The sequence below is a fragment of the Phascolarctos cinereus genome, unplaced genomic scaffold, assembly GCF_003287225.1.
Source record: "Phascolarctos cinereus isolate Bilbo 61053 unplaced genomic scaffold, phaCin_HiC Scaffold_726;HRSCAF=1367, whole genome shotgun sequence".
In the NCBI taxonomy this organism is placed as follows: domain Eukaryota; kingdom Metazoa; phylum Chordata; class Mammalia; order Diprotodontia; family Phascolarctidae; genus Phascolarctos; species Phascolarctos cinereus.
The window spans coordinates 422095396-422111056 of record NW_027556098.1 but is presented as its reverse complement, the minus strand read 5'-3'; the positions used below and the strand labels follow the sequence as shown (position 1 = coordinate 422111056).

General features: G+C 54.5%; 2 protein-coding genes and 1 pseudogene across 2 annotated transcripts; 1 reads left to right on the top strand and 2 right to left on the bottom strand.

Annotated features, from left to right (window-relative positions):
• Positions 1-1280: 1280 nt before the first annotated feature.
• Positions 1281-8342, bottom strand: LOC110219938 (RNA-binding protein 39 pseudogene; annotated as a pseudogene).
• KMT5C (lysine methyltransferase 5C) lies at positions 8198-13342 on the top strand. Its single transcript, XM_021003695.2, has 9 exons — positions 8198-8280; positions 9137-9280; positions 9834-9999; positions 10187-10296; positions 10399-10562; positions 10663-10682; positions 10929-11065; positions 11210-11412; positions 11556-13342. The coding sequence occupies exons 2-9, from the start codon at positions 9171-9173 to the stop codon at positions 12050-12052; spliced, it is 1407 nt and encodes a 468-aa protein (XP_020859354.1). The 5' UTR covers positions 8198-8280; positions 9137-9170; the 3' UTR covers positions 12053-13342.
• Positions 13343-13690: 348 nt separating this feature from the next.
• Positions 13691-14581, bottom strand: COX6B2 (cytochrome c oxidase subunit 6B2). Its single transcript, XM_021003697.2, has 4 exons — positions 14449-14581; positions 14221-14333; positions 13916-14016; positions 13691-13841 (listed from the first exon to the last, which is right to left on the bottom strand). The coding sequence occupies exons 2-4, from the start codon at positions 14300-14302 to the stop codon at positions 13788-13790; spliced, it is 237 nt and encodes a 78-aa protein (XP_020859356.1). The 5' UTR covers positions 14303-14333; positions 14449-14581; the 3' UTR covers positions 13691-13787.
• Between the last annotated feature and the right edge of the window lie 1080 nt (positions 14582-15661).

Sequence of the window (15661 nt, the reverse complement as noted above, 5' to 3'; positions counted from 1 at the left end):
GATGTCCATTTATTTGCACATTGTTTTCCCCATTGGAATATATATCAGATCAAATCAATAAACATTTAGGCATCTGCTGGGTGCTGTCCAGTTTGCAAAGTGTTGAGGATAGAGACAAAGAAAGGCAAAACCAAAACCAAACCCCAAACCAAACCCACTCCGGCTCTCAGTAAGCTCTTTGCTAATGGAGGAGACTCAGGTGAACAGCCACTGCAGACAAGACACAGGCCAGATAATGTGGGAGTGGTCTCCAAGTGAAAGCACTAGGAAAGCAGGCTTTTTGTAGAAGCTGAGATCTGCAGACAGACAAGACAGAGCCCTGCAGGGAACCTGGGAGTGGGGGGTGGGGGTGGGAGGACATAACCTACACGAAGATCCAGCAAAGGAACCAGACACAGAGCAGATGTCGGCAGGAGACCCAGAAAGAAAGGAGCATCCAAAAGAGAGAGGAGAGGGATCTAGCGATCCAGTGATGGGCAGTGTCAAAGGCTGCAGACGGCGCCAGGAGAACGAAGATTGAGAAAAGACCAGGGTACTTGCCAATCTGCTGTGGACACAAGGGTAATCCAGGGGAGAGAAGGGTAGCCCATGCTGGAAAGGATGGCCAGGGAGGCTGAGTCAACCGCAGGGAGCCAGGGCTCAGAGAGTCCCACAAGATGGAAGGAAGGAGGAAAAAGGAAAGTCTATAGTGGAAGAGGAACAAAAGCGAAGGCCCTTCTGAAGGAAATGGATTGAGGGCGACATTTCCCGTCCTGGGAGACTTTGGCTCTCAGATACCTCCAGGGAAGTGCACTCTGCAATGGAAAGTGGCCTTTGTGACTCCTATGAAGTTTGGATTGATATAGATCTCTGGAAGGAGCCCCATATATTCCTCCCGGGGTGTGGTCCAAGAGAATAGGATGGAATGTGACCTCCAACTATATTTTAACAGATCTTTTCCTTGTTCAAGATACCTAAAGAGTTACTTGAATGTATGTCAGGACAGAAGGTCATGGCAGAGAGCATGAGAGTCTCTGTCAGTCGAAACATTTCTCTCTTTCTCTCTCTCCCTCCCTCCTCCCTTCTTCTTCTTCTTCTTCTTCTTCTTCTTCTTCTTCTTCCTCTCTCTCTTTCTGCTTCTCTCCCGCCCTCCTCTCTTCTTCTTCTCTCTCTGTCTCTCCCCTTCTCCCTGCAAGCTACATATGACTGGGATATAGATTAATGATAAAATAAACTTTCTGGCAGAACTAGCCCTGAGCACGAGGTACAGTATTACTATTAACGTTTTTTCTTCTACTCAATACATTTTAATAATATTTTATTTCCCCTCAATTACGTGTAAAGACAATGTTTAACATTCATTTATTTAAATTTTGAGTCTCAGATTTCTCCCTCCCTCCCTGCACAGAAGCGCCTGCAGCTAGAGTTGTAGCCTCTCTCTGTTGGCAGAGTCTGGTTTCTCTGTGTGCTGTAGCTCCGAACGCTGCAAGTCTGTCCCGCTGCTGGAGGAATAATCTCTACGCCCGTCCCTTCTGCAGATCCTGTCATTGGTTGGAGATGACTGCTTGTTCCTGTTAATTCTAGTCCATTCCAGCTCATAACTATCTAAAGATGGCCTGGCCCTGGGAGCATCAGTACATTCAGTAACATGACCAGCACTCACAGGCCTGTGTGCTGATTCAGATCCATTCAGTTATTCCATGCTGAATCTGAAAAAGTAATAAATACACATCCCTTAGCTTGACACTATCTCATCAGGTGGATACTTCCATCCTGCCAAAAGGCTCAAAGATTCCACTAAGCATAGCTTCAGTTACATTGAGGTAGAATGATCCTATATAAAGCCCCTCAGGTCTGGCACTTCCTTTCTGGAGATTATTTCCAATGGCTGCTGCTCTCTTCTTTTCTGCCTGCGGCTGCTGCTCTCTTCTTTTCTGCCTGCGGCTGCTGCTCTCTTCTTTTCTGCCTGTGGGGCCTGTACAATGATAGGAGCTCTGAAGATCCACTGGCTAGTTAATCCTATTGCTAGTGGCACTGAGCTAACATCAACTACATAAGCAATTCCTTTGGATCATCTGAAATTTCTATCAGAAATCATTTCTACATCATGGACCTTTCCTACAATAGAAAACACCTCCAAATCTCTCCATCTAGTTCTTGCTGCCAGTTGTCTGCAGAACACTGAACTACCTTCTGTCTCCCCTGGAGGAAGGTGGTCAATAGGTTCCCTCACGGGGCTCTTGTCTTTCCGAATGGACTTGTGCTTCTTGAGCGGCCTCTTAATTGGATGCTATGAGGCAGTCCAATCTTTCCCCATATGGCACTGTTCAGTTTTGGTCCCAAGGAGGGACTTAGGTAGCAAATTCCGAATCGGCGTTCTCTGCTCCTAGAATGACCTCATCTCGGTTCTTTGATTCAGCCACGTTTCCGTTTGTGGCCTTTGCTCTTTTTCCCCTCCCAGTCTCTGCTTCGTTTCTGTCCCTTGCTTTTGCTGCTCTTTTGGTCATGACTTCTGTCGACCTGAACGTTGGTTAAAGAGACAACCAGCTCGGTGATAAGTAAATCCATATTGTTTCATTCCCTTAAGTTAGCAGCATGTAACATGTTACATGGAGCCGGAGCTTGAACTCTGACTGAATCAAGCAATTTTGGCAGGACATTTAAACCCTGACTCAGGATGTCTGTGTTACTCAGATTTATGGTCTCCATATATGTTTAATCAGAGCACGAGAAAGGAAATTTAAATGATAGGCAAAGGTCAGATCCAGGACGTCTGCGTTTTCCTTTATCACCGTCGAGATAGTGTCTGGGTGAAAGGCGCCCGAGTGGTCACGAACGGAAGAATGCTCTTGGTCAGCTTCAGCTGTCGACACAGGAAGGGGCAGTCTCAGCTCACTCGGGAAGAAAAGATCAGTTCAGGTTTTTGGCCCTCATTGGGGCTCAGTTGATCTTCAATGATGATCACTTCCGACATCTACGCTTGTCCCCTCCCCTCGCTGACACAGTAAACAATTTGGTATAGCTTATACATGTTCAATTATGCAAAACAAATCACCATATTAGTCACACTGTGAAAGAAGGCACAGACCCAAAGGGGAAAAAAGGGACCAAAAAAAGTGAAAAAGAGTACGCTTCAGTCTGAATTCAGACCACATCAGTTCTTTCTCTGGAGGTGGGCAGCACTTTTTCATCATGAATCCTTTGGAATTCTCTGGGATCATTGTATTGCTGAGAATAGCTGAGTCATTCACGAGTGATCATTGGACAATATGGCTGTGGCTGTGTACAGTGTTCTCCTGGTTCTGCTCACTTCACTTTGCATCAGTTCCTGTAAGTCTTTCCAGGTTTTTCTGAAATCAGCTTGCTCATCTTATAGCACAGTCTACTCAATAAATATTAAGGGCCTTCTGTGTGTCAGACACTGTATTAAGCACTGGGGATACAAAAAGAGGCAAAAGACAGTTCCTGTCCCCAAGGAGCTTACAATCTGAAGGGAAGAGCAATCAATGAGCGTGTTATTAAGTGCTTGCTGTGTGCCAGAGAATGTGCTAAGCATGAGGTATAACAAAAAGCCAACCAATTTCCTGCCCCTAAGGAACTGAAAATCTGTATTCTAACCCCTGAAGTCCTGGGTGCTCTTTTCTTCTCCCTTCCACATCTCCCTTGGTGATCTCATTGGCTCCCTTCATTCAGACTTCATGCATTTTGCTTTTTAAACATATTTCTCCTCAGTCACAAATGAAGACAGTTTTTAAACTTTAAAAAAAGGTTTTGAGTTCCAAATTTTATCCTTCCCTCCCTCCCCCCTCCGTATTAGTTATTTTGTACGAGACTCAAAGAAAGAACGACAGAAAGAAAGAAATCAAATGTTTCATCTGTCAGTTTTTTCTGTGGAGATGGATAATATGTTTCATCATGAATCCTTTGGGATTGTCTTGGATCATTGCATCGCTGAGAAGAGCGGAGTCATTCACAGTTCATCAGATGATATTGCTGTTACTGTGTATAGCATTCTCCTGGTTCTGTTCATTTCACTCAGCATCAGTTCATGTAAGTCTTTCCAAGTTTTTCTGAAATCAGCCTGCTCATCATTTCTTAGAGCACAATAATATTCCATCATAATCATATGCCACAGCTTGTTCAGCCATTCCCCAGTTGATAGACATCCCCTTGATTTCCAATTCTTAGCTACCACAAAAAGTTTTGTACAAATAGGTCCTTTCCCCTCCATCCCCCCTCTCTTGCCTTTTTCAATCAGACTCCATTCATTTCCACTGGCTGCCTGCCATGTCAAGAACTCCCTCCTAATTTCTCTGCCTCCTAATCTCCTAATCTCCCTCCTAATCTCTACCTTTTGGCTTCCCTGTCTTCTTTCCGGTCCCAACTGAAAACCCACCTTTTGTAAGAAGCCCCTCAGTTCTCCTGACTCTTGGCCTTTCCTCTGTGATTATGGCCATTTTCTCCTGTATATATCTTGTTTGTATTCAGATTGTGGGCTCCTTGAGGGCAGGGTCTGTTTCTGCCTTTTTTTACATCTTCAGCACTTAGCAAAGTGCCTGGCACATAGTTGGAATTTAATAAATGCTTGTTAACGTGATTTTCCTAAAGGGAAAGTCTGGAAAGGTTTTTTTTCCTGAAATGGGATTATTTAAGTATTTTATTTCCTCTTTCCTGAAATGGGATTATTTAAGTATTTTATTTCCTCTTTCTGTTAATCTGGGCAATTTATATTTTTGTAAGTGTTCATTTCACTTACCTCTATTACAGCATTTAGAAGGGGTATACATAGAGGGTGTGGATATAAGTTGACTTTGATGTGATGATATAATTAATTAAGGGGTGAAAAAAAGGATTGTACTGGGAGAAGAGGAGAGGGGGAGGCAGAATAGGGTAAATTACATCACATGAAGAGGCACAAAGACTTATTACAGTGGAAGGGAAGAAGGGAGAGCATTGTTTGAACCTTACTCTCATGGAATTTGGCTCAAAGAGGGAGTAACACACACATTCAGTTGGTTAAGGAAATTTATGGGGCAGCTAGGTGGTGCAGCGGATAGACTGGCCCCGAGGTCAAATCCGACCTCAGAACAGTCACTTGACATTTACTAGCTGTGTGACCCTGGGCAAGTCACTTAACCACAACTGCCTATGAAAAAAGAAATCTATCTTACTTTATGGGGAAGTAGGAGGAGAAAGGGGAAAGAAAAGAGGAGGAGGCTGATAGAAGGGAGGGAAGATTAAGGGAAGTGGTGGTCAGAAGCAAAACACTGGTGAGGAGGGAAAGCCTTTAGGCTGGAGAAATATTATTTCTTAATATTTTCAGTTTTAATAGATAGGTTTTTAATATGTTTCCTTATTTGATGACATGGAGAAGTGGGTCTCAAAGGAAAGTGAGGAATGAAACATGAAACATGAAAGCAGAGGAATTGTAGACAAAGTATACAGAAGTAGACCCAGAGACAGGGAGAGGTCAGGATAAGAGAGAGACATATAAACAGACCCCAAAACTGAGTGTGAGGGCTTAATGGGAAATCCAGGAGCACCCATTCAGGAACACCCATCTGGGAGCCAAGTGGAAATGACCTGGGAGCTGTTAGGGAGAGTGAGATAGAGACAGAGTAAAAGAAGTGATGGAGGGAGACATAAAGGAAAAGTGTGTGGGGGGGGTAATGGGGAGAATCAGAAAATACTTTGTCCTAGCATTTCCCAGCCTAGAAGGCTTTTCTCCCAACCCCACCTGTTCCAATCCTTCAAGACTCTGTTCAAATAGCCCCCTCCCCCAAGGAGTCTTCCTGGGTCTCACACCCTTCCTCACTTTAAAGTCCCTCCCTCTTTTAAATACCATATGCTTAGCAATCCTTTGTTAGAGCTGGTCAGGGACCTTAGGGACATGATTTCTGGCCTCCTTTCTTTTTTTACAAGACGAAGTCTGTTTAACTCTGTCTTCCACTCAGCTCTGATCACTCAGTGTTTAATGAGAAGGAAGGGAGGAAGGAAGAGAAAGGAAAGGAAAGGAAGAAGGAAGGAGGGAAGGAAGGAAAGGGAAGGGAGAGGAAGTAAGAAAGGCAGGGAGAGGGAAGGGAGGTAAACAAAGAAGGAAGAATAGGAAGGAGGGAAGGAGACAAAGAAGGTACAGAAGGAAGGAAGGAGATTTGGGAAGATCTGCCCTATTGCCCTCCTGGTCTGGCACCTGAAGGCCCTCGGCACAGTCTCCTATTGCCCTCAGTACCCCATTCGGGGGTCAAACACTGTAAGTTAATAGGTACTGAGTGCTGGTCTTGTAGGTAGTACTGGACTTCTCAGTGGCCAGACTCATTTTTAATAACCCTCAAATCTATGCTAGATAAATACTAGTTGAAGGAATGAGAGATGTTTAGGTTAAAGAAGAGAAGGCCCAGGCTTATATGACAGCTCTCTTCAAAGGCTGTCATGTGGCAAAGGGATGTTTGGACCCAGAGGTCAGAAAGTGGAACAAAGAGAACGAGCAAAGAGGACAATTGAGGCTTGCGATCACCAACACTTCCTCAAGAGGAGCTCTAAGGGGCAGCTAGGTGGCGCAGTGGATAGAACACTGGACCTGGAGTCAGAAGGACCTCAGCTCAAATCCAACCTCAGACAGTTAACACTCACCAGCTGTGTGACTCTGGGCAAGTCACTTAACCTCAATTGCCTCACAAAAGGAAAAAAAAAGCTCTATCTAAAGTAGAACAGGGTGTATTGAGATGTTGATTTCTCCCTCCCTAGAAGTCTTCAAGGCACATTTTAGTGGAGATTCTGATTAAGTTGAGGTTGTACTAGCTGGTCAAGTCCCTAGAAGTTCTGGAACTCCGCAGTTGAGTCCTTGGTGGTGATTCTGCTCTGAACCATGAGCCTTCAATGGCCAGTCTTCTGCTTCTCACCCTCCAGTTCTGAGCATCTGAGCTCCCTCTGACCACCTGCCAATCCTCCAGGCTAAACCCACTGTGACTATCCTGAGTCCTTCATGGTCGCTTTTTACCGTGATCACCCTCAAATTCCTCAGTGGCTGGCCTCAACTGTGATCACCATGGGCTCCTAAGGGTTCAGTCTCACTTGAATCTTACTTAGAGCCCTCAGCAGTCATGTCATGACATGTTGTGATTTTGGGGTCCCAGGACCCCTGAACCCCCAAACCGCATCAGTCAGTCATGTCAGGACCGTCCGGAGCCTCAGCGGTCAGTCTTGTCGAGACTGTCCAGAGCCCTCAGTGGTCACATCGCTGGAGTCCTCCGTGGTCAGTCTTGTCAGGACCGTCCCTGGAGCCCTCAGTGGTCAGTCTTGTCGGGACTGTCCAGAGCCCTCAACGGTCAGCTCCGTTAGGGGTTAAAGCTGCAGGGCTTGCTCAGCAATGCGCCTGAGGCCTCGTTAACCGAGGCCTGGGAGCAGCTCCCAAGAGCGCCCTCCTCCCGACCGGCTCCAGGAGCGGGTGCGGCTCTCAGTAAAGTTTTGGTTGCCATGGCGATCCTCAAGCCCAGGCACTGGCGAGGGGGAGACGCGCGCGCAGTCGGGAGGGCCGGCAAGCCCCGATGGGCGGCCGCGCTGGCCAATGGTAGAATGCAGCGGCCGGAGCCCCGGGAGGGCCAGTCTTCCATTCCTGAGCCGCCTTCAGCTAGGACATGAATGACAGATGCTGACGTCCAATGGCGGGAGACGCAGAGGTTCTGGGAATGGGCGCGCCAGCTCCCAATGCACAACGCTCTCTATTCTCCTGGAGCTGAAGGACAAGGCTCGTGGACCAATGGTGTGAGGCTACGTCTATCGGCAAGCCAATTGCTTTGGAACTCTGAGGCCCGGGAGGTTCCACCTTCTCTCACCCAAATCCTCTGGTATCCCGGGGGATGCGCTGACGGACGGGGATAGAGGCCAATAGTATGAAGGTCGTTTAACAGAGAGCCAATCGATTGCGAGCCTAGAAGGACTCGTCTCCCAACCCTCGGGCCTCCGCGGCACAGAGCTGAAGAACAAGGCACGTAAGCCAATGGAAGCATTCGAACCCTGGGAGGCGGGGCCTAGTCTCCCTGGCAACGTAGGCGGCCGTTGAGGGAGTCGGAGGGCGGGCGTATGACGGCGCCGCACAGACACCATGGCGACGGTAGAGTGACAGCCACATGGACCAATGGGAGGCGGCGCTGCGGCGGCGAAGCAGGGCGGAGTGGGCCGGCGCGGGGCGGGCCGGGGCGGGAGTCGCGGGGCCGGGGCGGCGGGAGCAGGAGCTGGAGGCGGTGGCGGTGGCAGCGGCGGCTGCGGCGGCGGGAGCCGGAAGAGGAGGAGGGGGAGGGGGAGGTGAGAGACCGGGGAGGGCGGGGCCTGACCTCCGACCTTCGTCCCCCCCCGTCGGCTGGGGCCCCTCCCCCATCCCCTCCTGCCTTCCATTTCTCCCCCTCCCGCGGCGTTCCACAAGCCCCCGCCCGCCCACGTTCGGTCTCCCTCCGCCCGTGTTCTGTGCACACCCCTCCCCCCGAATTGGGTGCTCCCCCCACTGTTCTGTGCACACCCCTCCCCCCGTGTTCTGTGCTCCCCCCGCCTGTGTTCTGTGCACACCCTTCCCCTCCCGCGTGTTCTATGCACACACACACACCCCGCCTGTGTTCTGTGCCCCCCCCATGTTCTGTGTTCTTTGCCTGCGGTCTGTCCTTCCCCCTCCTATTTCCCTCCACCACCGTTCAGTTGCTCGCGCGTGTATACACACATACACACACACGCAAACGCACACGTGTGTTCTGTCCTCCCTCTGCCCGAGTTCTGCGCGCCCCCGTCTGCCTGCTTTTGGCTCCCCTCCAGTCCCCTCTCTGCCTGGGTTCTGCAGCCCTGTCCCGGGTGTTCCCAAGGCCCCCCACCCCAGGCCTGATGGGTCCCCCGCCCCCGGGCCGCAGTTTGCTGGCCCTGACCCCCGGGCTTTGTTCCTCTTCTCAGCCCTTCCTTCTTTTCCTTCCTCTCCAGGTGGTGGGGGTTGGGGGTCTCTCCCCTCCCCTTTGGTCCCCCCACCCCCCTGCGCTCCCCCTTCTCTCTCTTCCCACCCCTCCCCTTTGTCCTCTCTGAAGCCCCGCCCCCTCAGAGGCTAGCCTGGGGGGGGGCGACGGCGGCAGGTGCCCCCTCCCGGCCTGAGCCCGGGCCTGGGCGCGGCCCTGTCCTCCCGCAGGGCCGGGGAGCAGCAGCATGGTCCAGGCTGCACCATGGGGCCGGAGAGGGTGACAGCCAGGGAGCTGTGTGAGAATGATGACCTTGCCACCAGCCTGGTCCTCGACCCCTACCTGGGCTTCCGCACGCACAAGATGAACGTCAGGTGAGGGGCCCCTGCCACCTCGTCTCCGTGGGTGCGGGGCTCACTTATAGCTGCTGGTTGGACGTAGGGGGACCGTTAGTCCTCTTGTACAGATGAGGAGACTGAGGCTCTGGGGTGAGACCCCTGGCAGATCCCCTGCCCCAGGAGCCTCTCAGTGCCTCCTAGTGTCCCAGCTCCCTAGACTTGGGAAGAAGGGGCTGGGCGCCCCCCCCCATCCCTGAGGTAGTGAGTTCCCTGTGGGTGGAGGGCTTCCATTTTCAGTTGTGCGGCGGGGTGGGCCAGTGGGTAGAATGCTGGGCCTGGAGTCAGGAAGACCTGAGTTCAGTTCCTGCTTCAGATGCTTCTTAGCTATGTAAGCCTGGGCCAGGAGGCACTAACCCTTCTCAGCCTCAGTTTTCTCCTGTGTAAAATGCGGATCGCCTGCTGAGGCTGTTGGGAGGCACCGCAGAAATGCCAGCTGTGTCTCGTGTGAGCAGCATTGTCCTGGCTGACACAGGCCAAAAGGAAACCGCTTCCTGGCCTCTGAGATCCCTTTCTGTCCTGTGCCTGCCAGCCCGGTGCCCCCTCTGCGTCGGCAGCACCACCTGCGCTCGGCGCTGGAGACTTTCCGGAGGCAGCGGGACTTGGAGGCGGCCTACCGGGCCCTGACCCTGGGCGGCTGGATGGCCCACTACTTCCAGAGCCGTGGCCCGCAGCAGGAGGCTGCCCTCAAGACCCATGTGAGGGGGAGACCCTCCCCAGCTCCCCACAGAAGTGTGCCTTCCCCTCTGCGTCAATGGGCTCCTTGATATCTGCCCTTCCTCCCCCTCCCCCCACCGAGGCATTTCCAGGAGCGCTCCAACCCTTCCCTCCCCCCCCCAGGCCCCTGGTGGCCCCTGCTTACTCCCCAACTCCCCCCGTCCCCAGATCTACCGATACCTTCGAGCCTTCCTGCCTGAAAGCGGATTTGCCATCCTTCCCTGTACCCGATACTCCCTGGAAACCAACGGGGCCAAGGTCGTGTCTACACGCTCCTGGTAAGGGGGAGCCCCACTCCCTGGGGTGGGCCAGCCATGACTGGAGGGGGATGGGAGGATAGGAGGGACATGGCTGCAGGCTGCCCGTGCCCTTGGGCCCAGGAAGAAGAATGAGAAGCTGGAGCTGCTGGTGGGGTGCATCGCCGAGTTGCGGGAGGCCGACGAGGGCTTGCTCCGGGCCGGCGAGAATGATTTCAGCATTATGTACTCCACACGGAAACGCAGCGCCCAGCTGTGGCTGGGCCCCGCAGCCTTCATCAACCATGGTGAGGGCTGGCTGCAGGCTGGCACGGGAGGGGCCCAGGAGGGGGGGGCACAGCCTCACTCACTTTCATTTCTTCTTTTCTGTTTCCCCGTCGGCCTCAGACTGCAGACCCAATTGCAAGGTAGGCTGGAGGAGTGATGTGGGGGGCATGAGAGGGGTGGCTCGAGGCTCTTCCCAGGGAGCAGGATGGAGCTCCCGATTCTGCAGCTTCTCAACCCGAAGGTCTAAGGCCTAGCGGGGGGACAGGGCAGGAGAACTGAGAACAAGGCCTTTGCCACGAGGGAGGGCCGCCTCTGGATCTGTCCCCTCTGCCCCCCTGCCTGGGGTGCTCTCCAGGGGATGAGAGCTGAGGAGGAGGGGCCCCCAGTTTGTGCCCGCAGACGGGAATGCAGCCTGCGTGAAGGTGCTCCGAGACATTGAGCCCGGGGACGAAGTGACCTGCTTCTATGGGGATGGCTTTTTTGGGGATCGAAATGAGCTTTGTGAGTGCTGCACATGTGAGAGGTGAGCCCGGCCTGGCCTGCACTGAGCCGTGGGGGTGGGGACCCTTCTGGGGTGGGGGGGAGGGCTCAGCCACCCTGAGCCACGGCAGGGCCTCTTCTTACCTGCCCTGCCCCCAGCATCCTGGCTTCTTTCCCTTACCCTCAGGAAGGGAGAAGGCGCCTTTCGCCTGCGGCCCCGGGATGCGGCAGCCGCCACTCCCAGGACTTGTGAGAAGTATGACCTCCGAGAGACTGAGAGGCGTCTTCAGCGTTACTGGGAGGCCCGAGGGATGCGACAGGGTCTTGGGCCTCTGGGGGCTCAGCGCTGTTCGCATCTGCACACCTTGCGCCGTCTGGACCTCCTGTGTGGTGAGCCTCCGTTCTCCCCATCCCCTGCCCAGTTTCCTTCCTCCAGCCCTTTGGCTCCTCGGCCATGTTCTCCTGGGGCCCCCTCTTCGCCGCCTGGGCGTCCCCGGCTGCCCCCACCAGCCCACTTTGTTTTCTTCCCACAGCGCTCTGCCAGCCCCTTCACCTGCAGCCTTTCGGTACTCATTTGGATGCCTCTGCCTTGTGGGTACAGTGGCTGCCGCGGCCCCACCCTCCCCGCCGCCGCCGTCGCCGCCGCCGTCCCCCCCGCCGTCGGTCAGCCCGGTCAGCCCCGCACCCTCGGGTCCCCCGGGTCTCCCTGCACCAGTGGGGAGGCTGTGGTCCACGGTGCCGCCTTCAGGGGGAGGTCGCTGTGGCCTTGAACCCAGCCCCTGCCTCAGCCCCAGCTCGGCCTGCCCCACTGCAGGACTGGCATTGGGCCCGGCAATATGGCCTACCCCGTGTGGTTCGAGTGGACCTGAGTGGTGCCGGCCCGGTCCCTACCGCCCCTGCCAGCCTTAGGCCTATGGGCCCCGAGCCTCCCAAGCGGACCCTGGCCTTTGGCCCCTTCTCTCCACCTAAACGTCTGCGCCTCGTGGTCAGCCATGGCTCCATCGCCCTAGATATTAACGGGGGGCACTGAGGGCGAGTTTGGGGGCACCTCTTCTGCTCCCATTGCTCCACCTCCGACAGGCTCGAATTCTTGGGAGGCAGGAGTTAGGGGGTATCGGACCTCCTTCAGCATCTACCTAGCAGGGAGCCACCTCTTCTGACCTCCAGAGGTCAGCCTGCCTTAGCAGGGAGGCTTGGTTTTTGCCTCAGGGGGTGTCTCCTTTCTTCAGCCCTCCACAGTTGGTGAGGCTGCAGCAGAGCCATGGATTTCTTTTCAGGCCCCTCCTCTCCTGGGTTGGAGGGTCCCTGTGGGGAGGTGTCCCTGTGATCCTGCCAGGGCCACACTTAGCAGGGAGCCAGAGCCTCTCTATTTCTCCCTTGGGCCTGAGGGAGAGGGGACCTGGGGGGGCCAGGCTTCCAGGGCTTCCTTTTCCTTTCCCTCCCAGCTAGTTTCCAGGGAGCTCGTGCCGGGTTCCCCAGGGAATTGGGGGCGGGGCATCGATTTCCAGGTGCTGCCTCCTCCTGGCCAGGAATGGCCCCTTAGACCCCTCCAGGGCCACTCTTCAGCGGCCTGGGGCACCTTTTGGATCCCTATACCTTTCACTAGGAGCCAGCTCCTTCAATTGAACAGGACTAACCCTAGCAAGAAAGCCCTTCCCCAGGGGCAAGGGTCCGGTTTTCTGGGGGGCCTTTCCTGTCCTTGCAGCAAGCAGGCCCCAGGCCCAGCCCTGGAGGCTCTGTGGTGGGCAGGAGGGAAGGGTGCAGGTGGCCAGGCCCACCCTTTTGACCTAGCAGGGATAATCTTAGCAAGGGGCCACCCCCTGACCCTAGGAGCTCCCACCACGGGCCAGGGGGCAGAGGGGAGCTATCTGCCTCAGTGGCGGGAAGATAGAGCCTAGGATGTGTGTGTGGGTGCCCACATTCCCAAACCCAGCAGGGAGGGATAGGCAAGGATCCCCTCCCCCCAAGCCTCAGGATGGTTCTTGACTTTACCTCCCACCTCAGTGGCACACCGCCCCCCCTTCTCCAGGGAGGAAAGCCATAACGAAATGGGGGGGAATGGAGGGGGGAGGGGGGGTCTTTTGCGGATGGCACTCTTCCCCCCCCCTCCACATACATACCCCTCTGGCTCTCAGGGAGGCCACCCCACCTCATCTTTCTCATGGTGCTATAGTTCTGGTGCCTCCTGGGGAGTGAGGGGAAGGGGGGGGCCAGCACAGTCTGGGGCCCTGAGCCTCACCACCCCCACCCCAGGGATTGGGGACACTGGGTGACGGGCAGTTTGCAACTTTTTTTTTTTGATAAAAGTCCTTCTTGTTAAGTCTGTGTTCTCCCAGGATTTCTTTGGGCTTGGGGGCTGCAAGGCTTTCACTCCTCACTTCCACACTGACTGGACACAAGCCAGGCCTTTCGAGGTTGTGGGGGCTGGGAGGGGAAGCAGGGAGGTCTTCAGGCTTGTGGATGTGGCTTCTAGCCTTCTCTGCCTGGGGGGGCGGGGCTCTGCCTTCCCTGGGGTGAGGTGGTCCAAGCTCGGGCCTCCTGCCTTGCTGCTGGGCAGAGCCCAAGCCGAGCCCTGCCTCGGGAATTCAGGGGAGACACTCCCCCCACCCCCTCGACCCACACACCCTTTCTCTTCTCCCTTGCTAGGCCTGGAAAAGAGGACAGTGACTTGTGGAGGTTGTACAGTGTCACTTTATTCCAGAGGTCCTGAGAGGGGGTTACAGGCCAGGGGTTGAGCAGTGCAGCCAGAGCAGGGAGAGGAGCCATCAGATCTTTCCAGGGAAGGTTCCCTCGTGGATCTGCTCGTTCCAGCGCTGCACCTGTGGGGAAGGAAGCAGCCATCCAGAGCCCGACCCCCCCACCTCCCCTGCCCCCTCCCATCCCCGCAGCTCACCCAGCTAAGAGGGCACAGGGCGTGGAAGACCTTGCGGTAGTAGTCGCAGGGGAACGTGTCCTTCCCCTTCCTCCTCATGGTCCTGGTACAGCGGTGAAAATCTGGGAGAAGGGGGGGCCAGGAGGTCAAGCCGGCACTCCCCTGTAGCGTACCTCAGGTGGGGGGCCAGCCCAGCACTTCCCTGCTTCCTCCAGCTGGGGGGCCCCAGGCACCCCAATCCCCCATCCCCTCCAGCTTTGGGGTCAACCCGGCTTTCCTCTGCCTCCACCCCTCACTGTTGGGGGTCACTCCCCTCCCCCACGAACCCAAGAAGTTCTGGTAACAGTTGCGCGTCTGGTTCTGATTCGGAAAGCGTGGATCGAAGGGCGGGGTTGATGGCCTGTCCATTATCTTGGTCCTTAAACCGAAGGGCTGGGGGGCCTGGGGAAGAGGCCACAAAGAGCCACCTGTAACTGGCAGCCCTGCGCCAACTGATAGTTGGTCCCTCCCCCAACTGGAAGATCTGCCCCAAATGATCGCGAGCCCCGCCCTCACCTGATAGCCCCGAACCCGCACTGCCGCACCAACCGCCTTTGTGCCCAACGAGGAGATGAGGTCCTTCGGCCCCCAGCTGCCCGGGGACCCATAGCGTGCCCTGATTGGCTGTGCCGGCCGCAACCCGGCCAATGGGCTCCCACCGCACGCAGAAGGTTCTCTTCTAGAACTCGAACCTCTGCCACTCTTCTATTGACCCCATTTCGCAGGCGCAGAAGCTGAGGCAGCTGCTGGTGGGAAAAGGGAGGTCCTGGGAAGTCGCAGCACCTGGAGGAGCCAGAGGACTTTAACGACCAGGGGTTCTCCATGCTGTGCTTGGGGATCTCCACCCCAAGCAGCCCATTGTACTTAGGGACCTCGTGAGGAAGAAGAATCAAAGCTAAAGCTGCCTTTTTTCAACCCACTCCCAGCCCCATTTACTTCTGGTCCTTCCCTCTGGAATGGAGCAGTCTTCTGATTGCTCTGATCTTCCCGGAAGAGTCAGCTCTCAGCCGAGCTCCCTAGGCCGTCCGCATCCTGGTGTCAGGAGGGCAACCCCTTCCTCTGCAGGCACAGTCGACCCACTTCGTCCCCATCTCTTCCCGCAAGCTGCCCCCTCTGGCATTCTCACTCTTTATCTTCAATCCTCAAAAAAACCCTCCCTTGATCCACGTGCCAGGTGCTATGTTCGGTGCTGAAGATAGAAAGAGAAAGCAAGAATACTTATCTTCAAGTAGCTAACATCCTAACGGGTGGTGAAGATCCAGTGGACTGGGAGACCCGCCCTCTAGGGAAGGAGCCAGCTGACAAGAAGAGACTGAAGATGAGCGATGGAGGAGGGGACAGCCTGCTGGAGGAGACGGGAAGGAAGGGGATGGGGTCGATTGTGCATGTAGAGGAATGGGCTTGCCCTCTGGGTAGCATGGGCAAGGGAGGACCCTAGGAAGCTGTCACTGTAAAATTGATCGTTGGTACCCAGCGATATGATTTCATAGGGAGCCCTATTTAATTTCATCTGGTCAGATTCAGCCCAGTGCTCTCAAGATCTTTTTTGGATGCTGACCATCGCCCAGTCTGTTAGCTATGCTTCTCCTTTGTGTTATTTGCAGATTTGATAAGCTGGCCATTTTTACTTTTATCCAAGCTTTTGGTTAAAAAACAAAACCAAAAAGATTAAGCAGCCCAGAGCTGAGTATGGCGATCAGGGACACTTCCACTGGAGATCCTTCATCG

What these genes read in the sequence shown, in the direction of transcription:
- KMT5C (XM_021003695.2), top strand. Translation starts at nt 9,171, where the DNA reads ATGGGGCCGGAGAGGGTGACAGCCAGGGAGCTGTGTGAGAATGATGAC. An exon ending in ACTGCAGACCCAATTGCAAG is followed by an intron (nt 10,683 to 10,928) that starts GTAGGCTGGAGG and finishes AGGGGCCCCCAG; the next exon opens with TTTGTGCCCGCAGACGGGAA. An exon ending in CCGTCTGGACCTCCTGTGTG is followed by an intron (nt 11,413 to 11,555) that starts GTGAGCCTCCGT and finishes TTCTTCCCACAG; the next exon opens with CGCTCTGCCAGCCCCTTCAC.
- COX6B2 (XM_021003697.2), bottom strand. Translation starts at nt 14,302, where the DNA reads ATGGACAGGCCATCAACCCCGCCCTTCGATCCACGCTTTCCGAATCAG. An exon ending in CTGTTACCAGAACTTCTTGG is followed by an intron (nt 14,017 to 14,220) that starts GTTCGTGGGGGA and finishes CCCTTCTCCCAG; the next exon opens with ATTTTCACCGCTGTACCAGG. An exon ending in CCCTGTGCCCTCTTAGCTGG is followed by an intron (nt 13,842 to 13,915) that starts GTGAGCTGCGGG and finishes CCTTCCCCACAG; the next exon opens with GTGCAGCGCTGGAACGAGCA.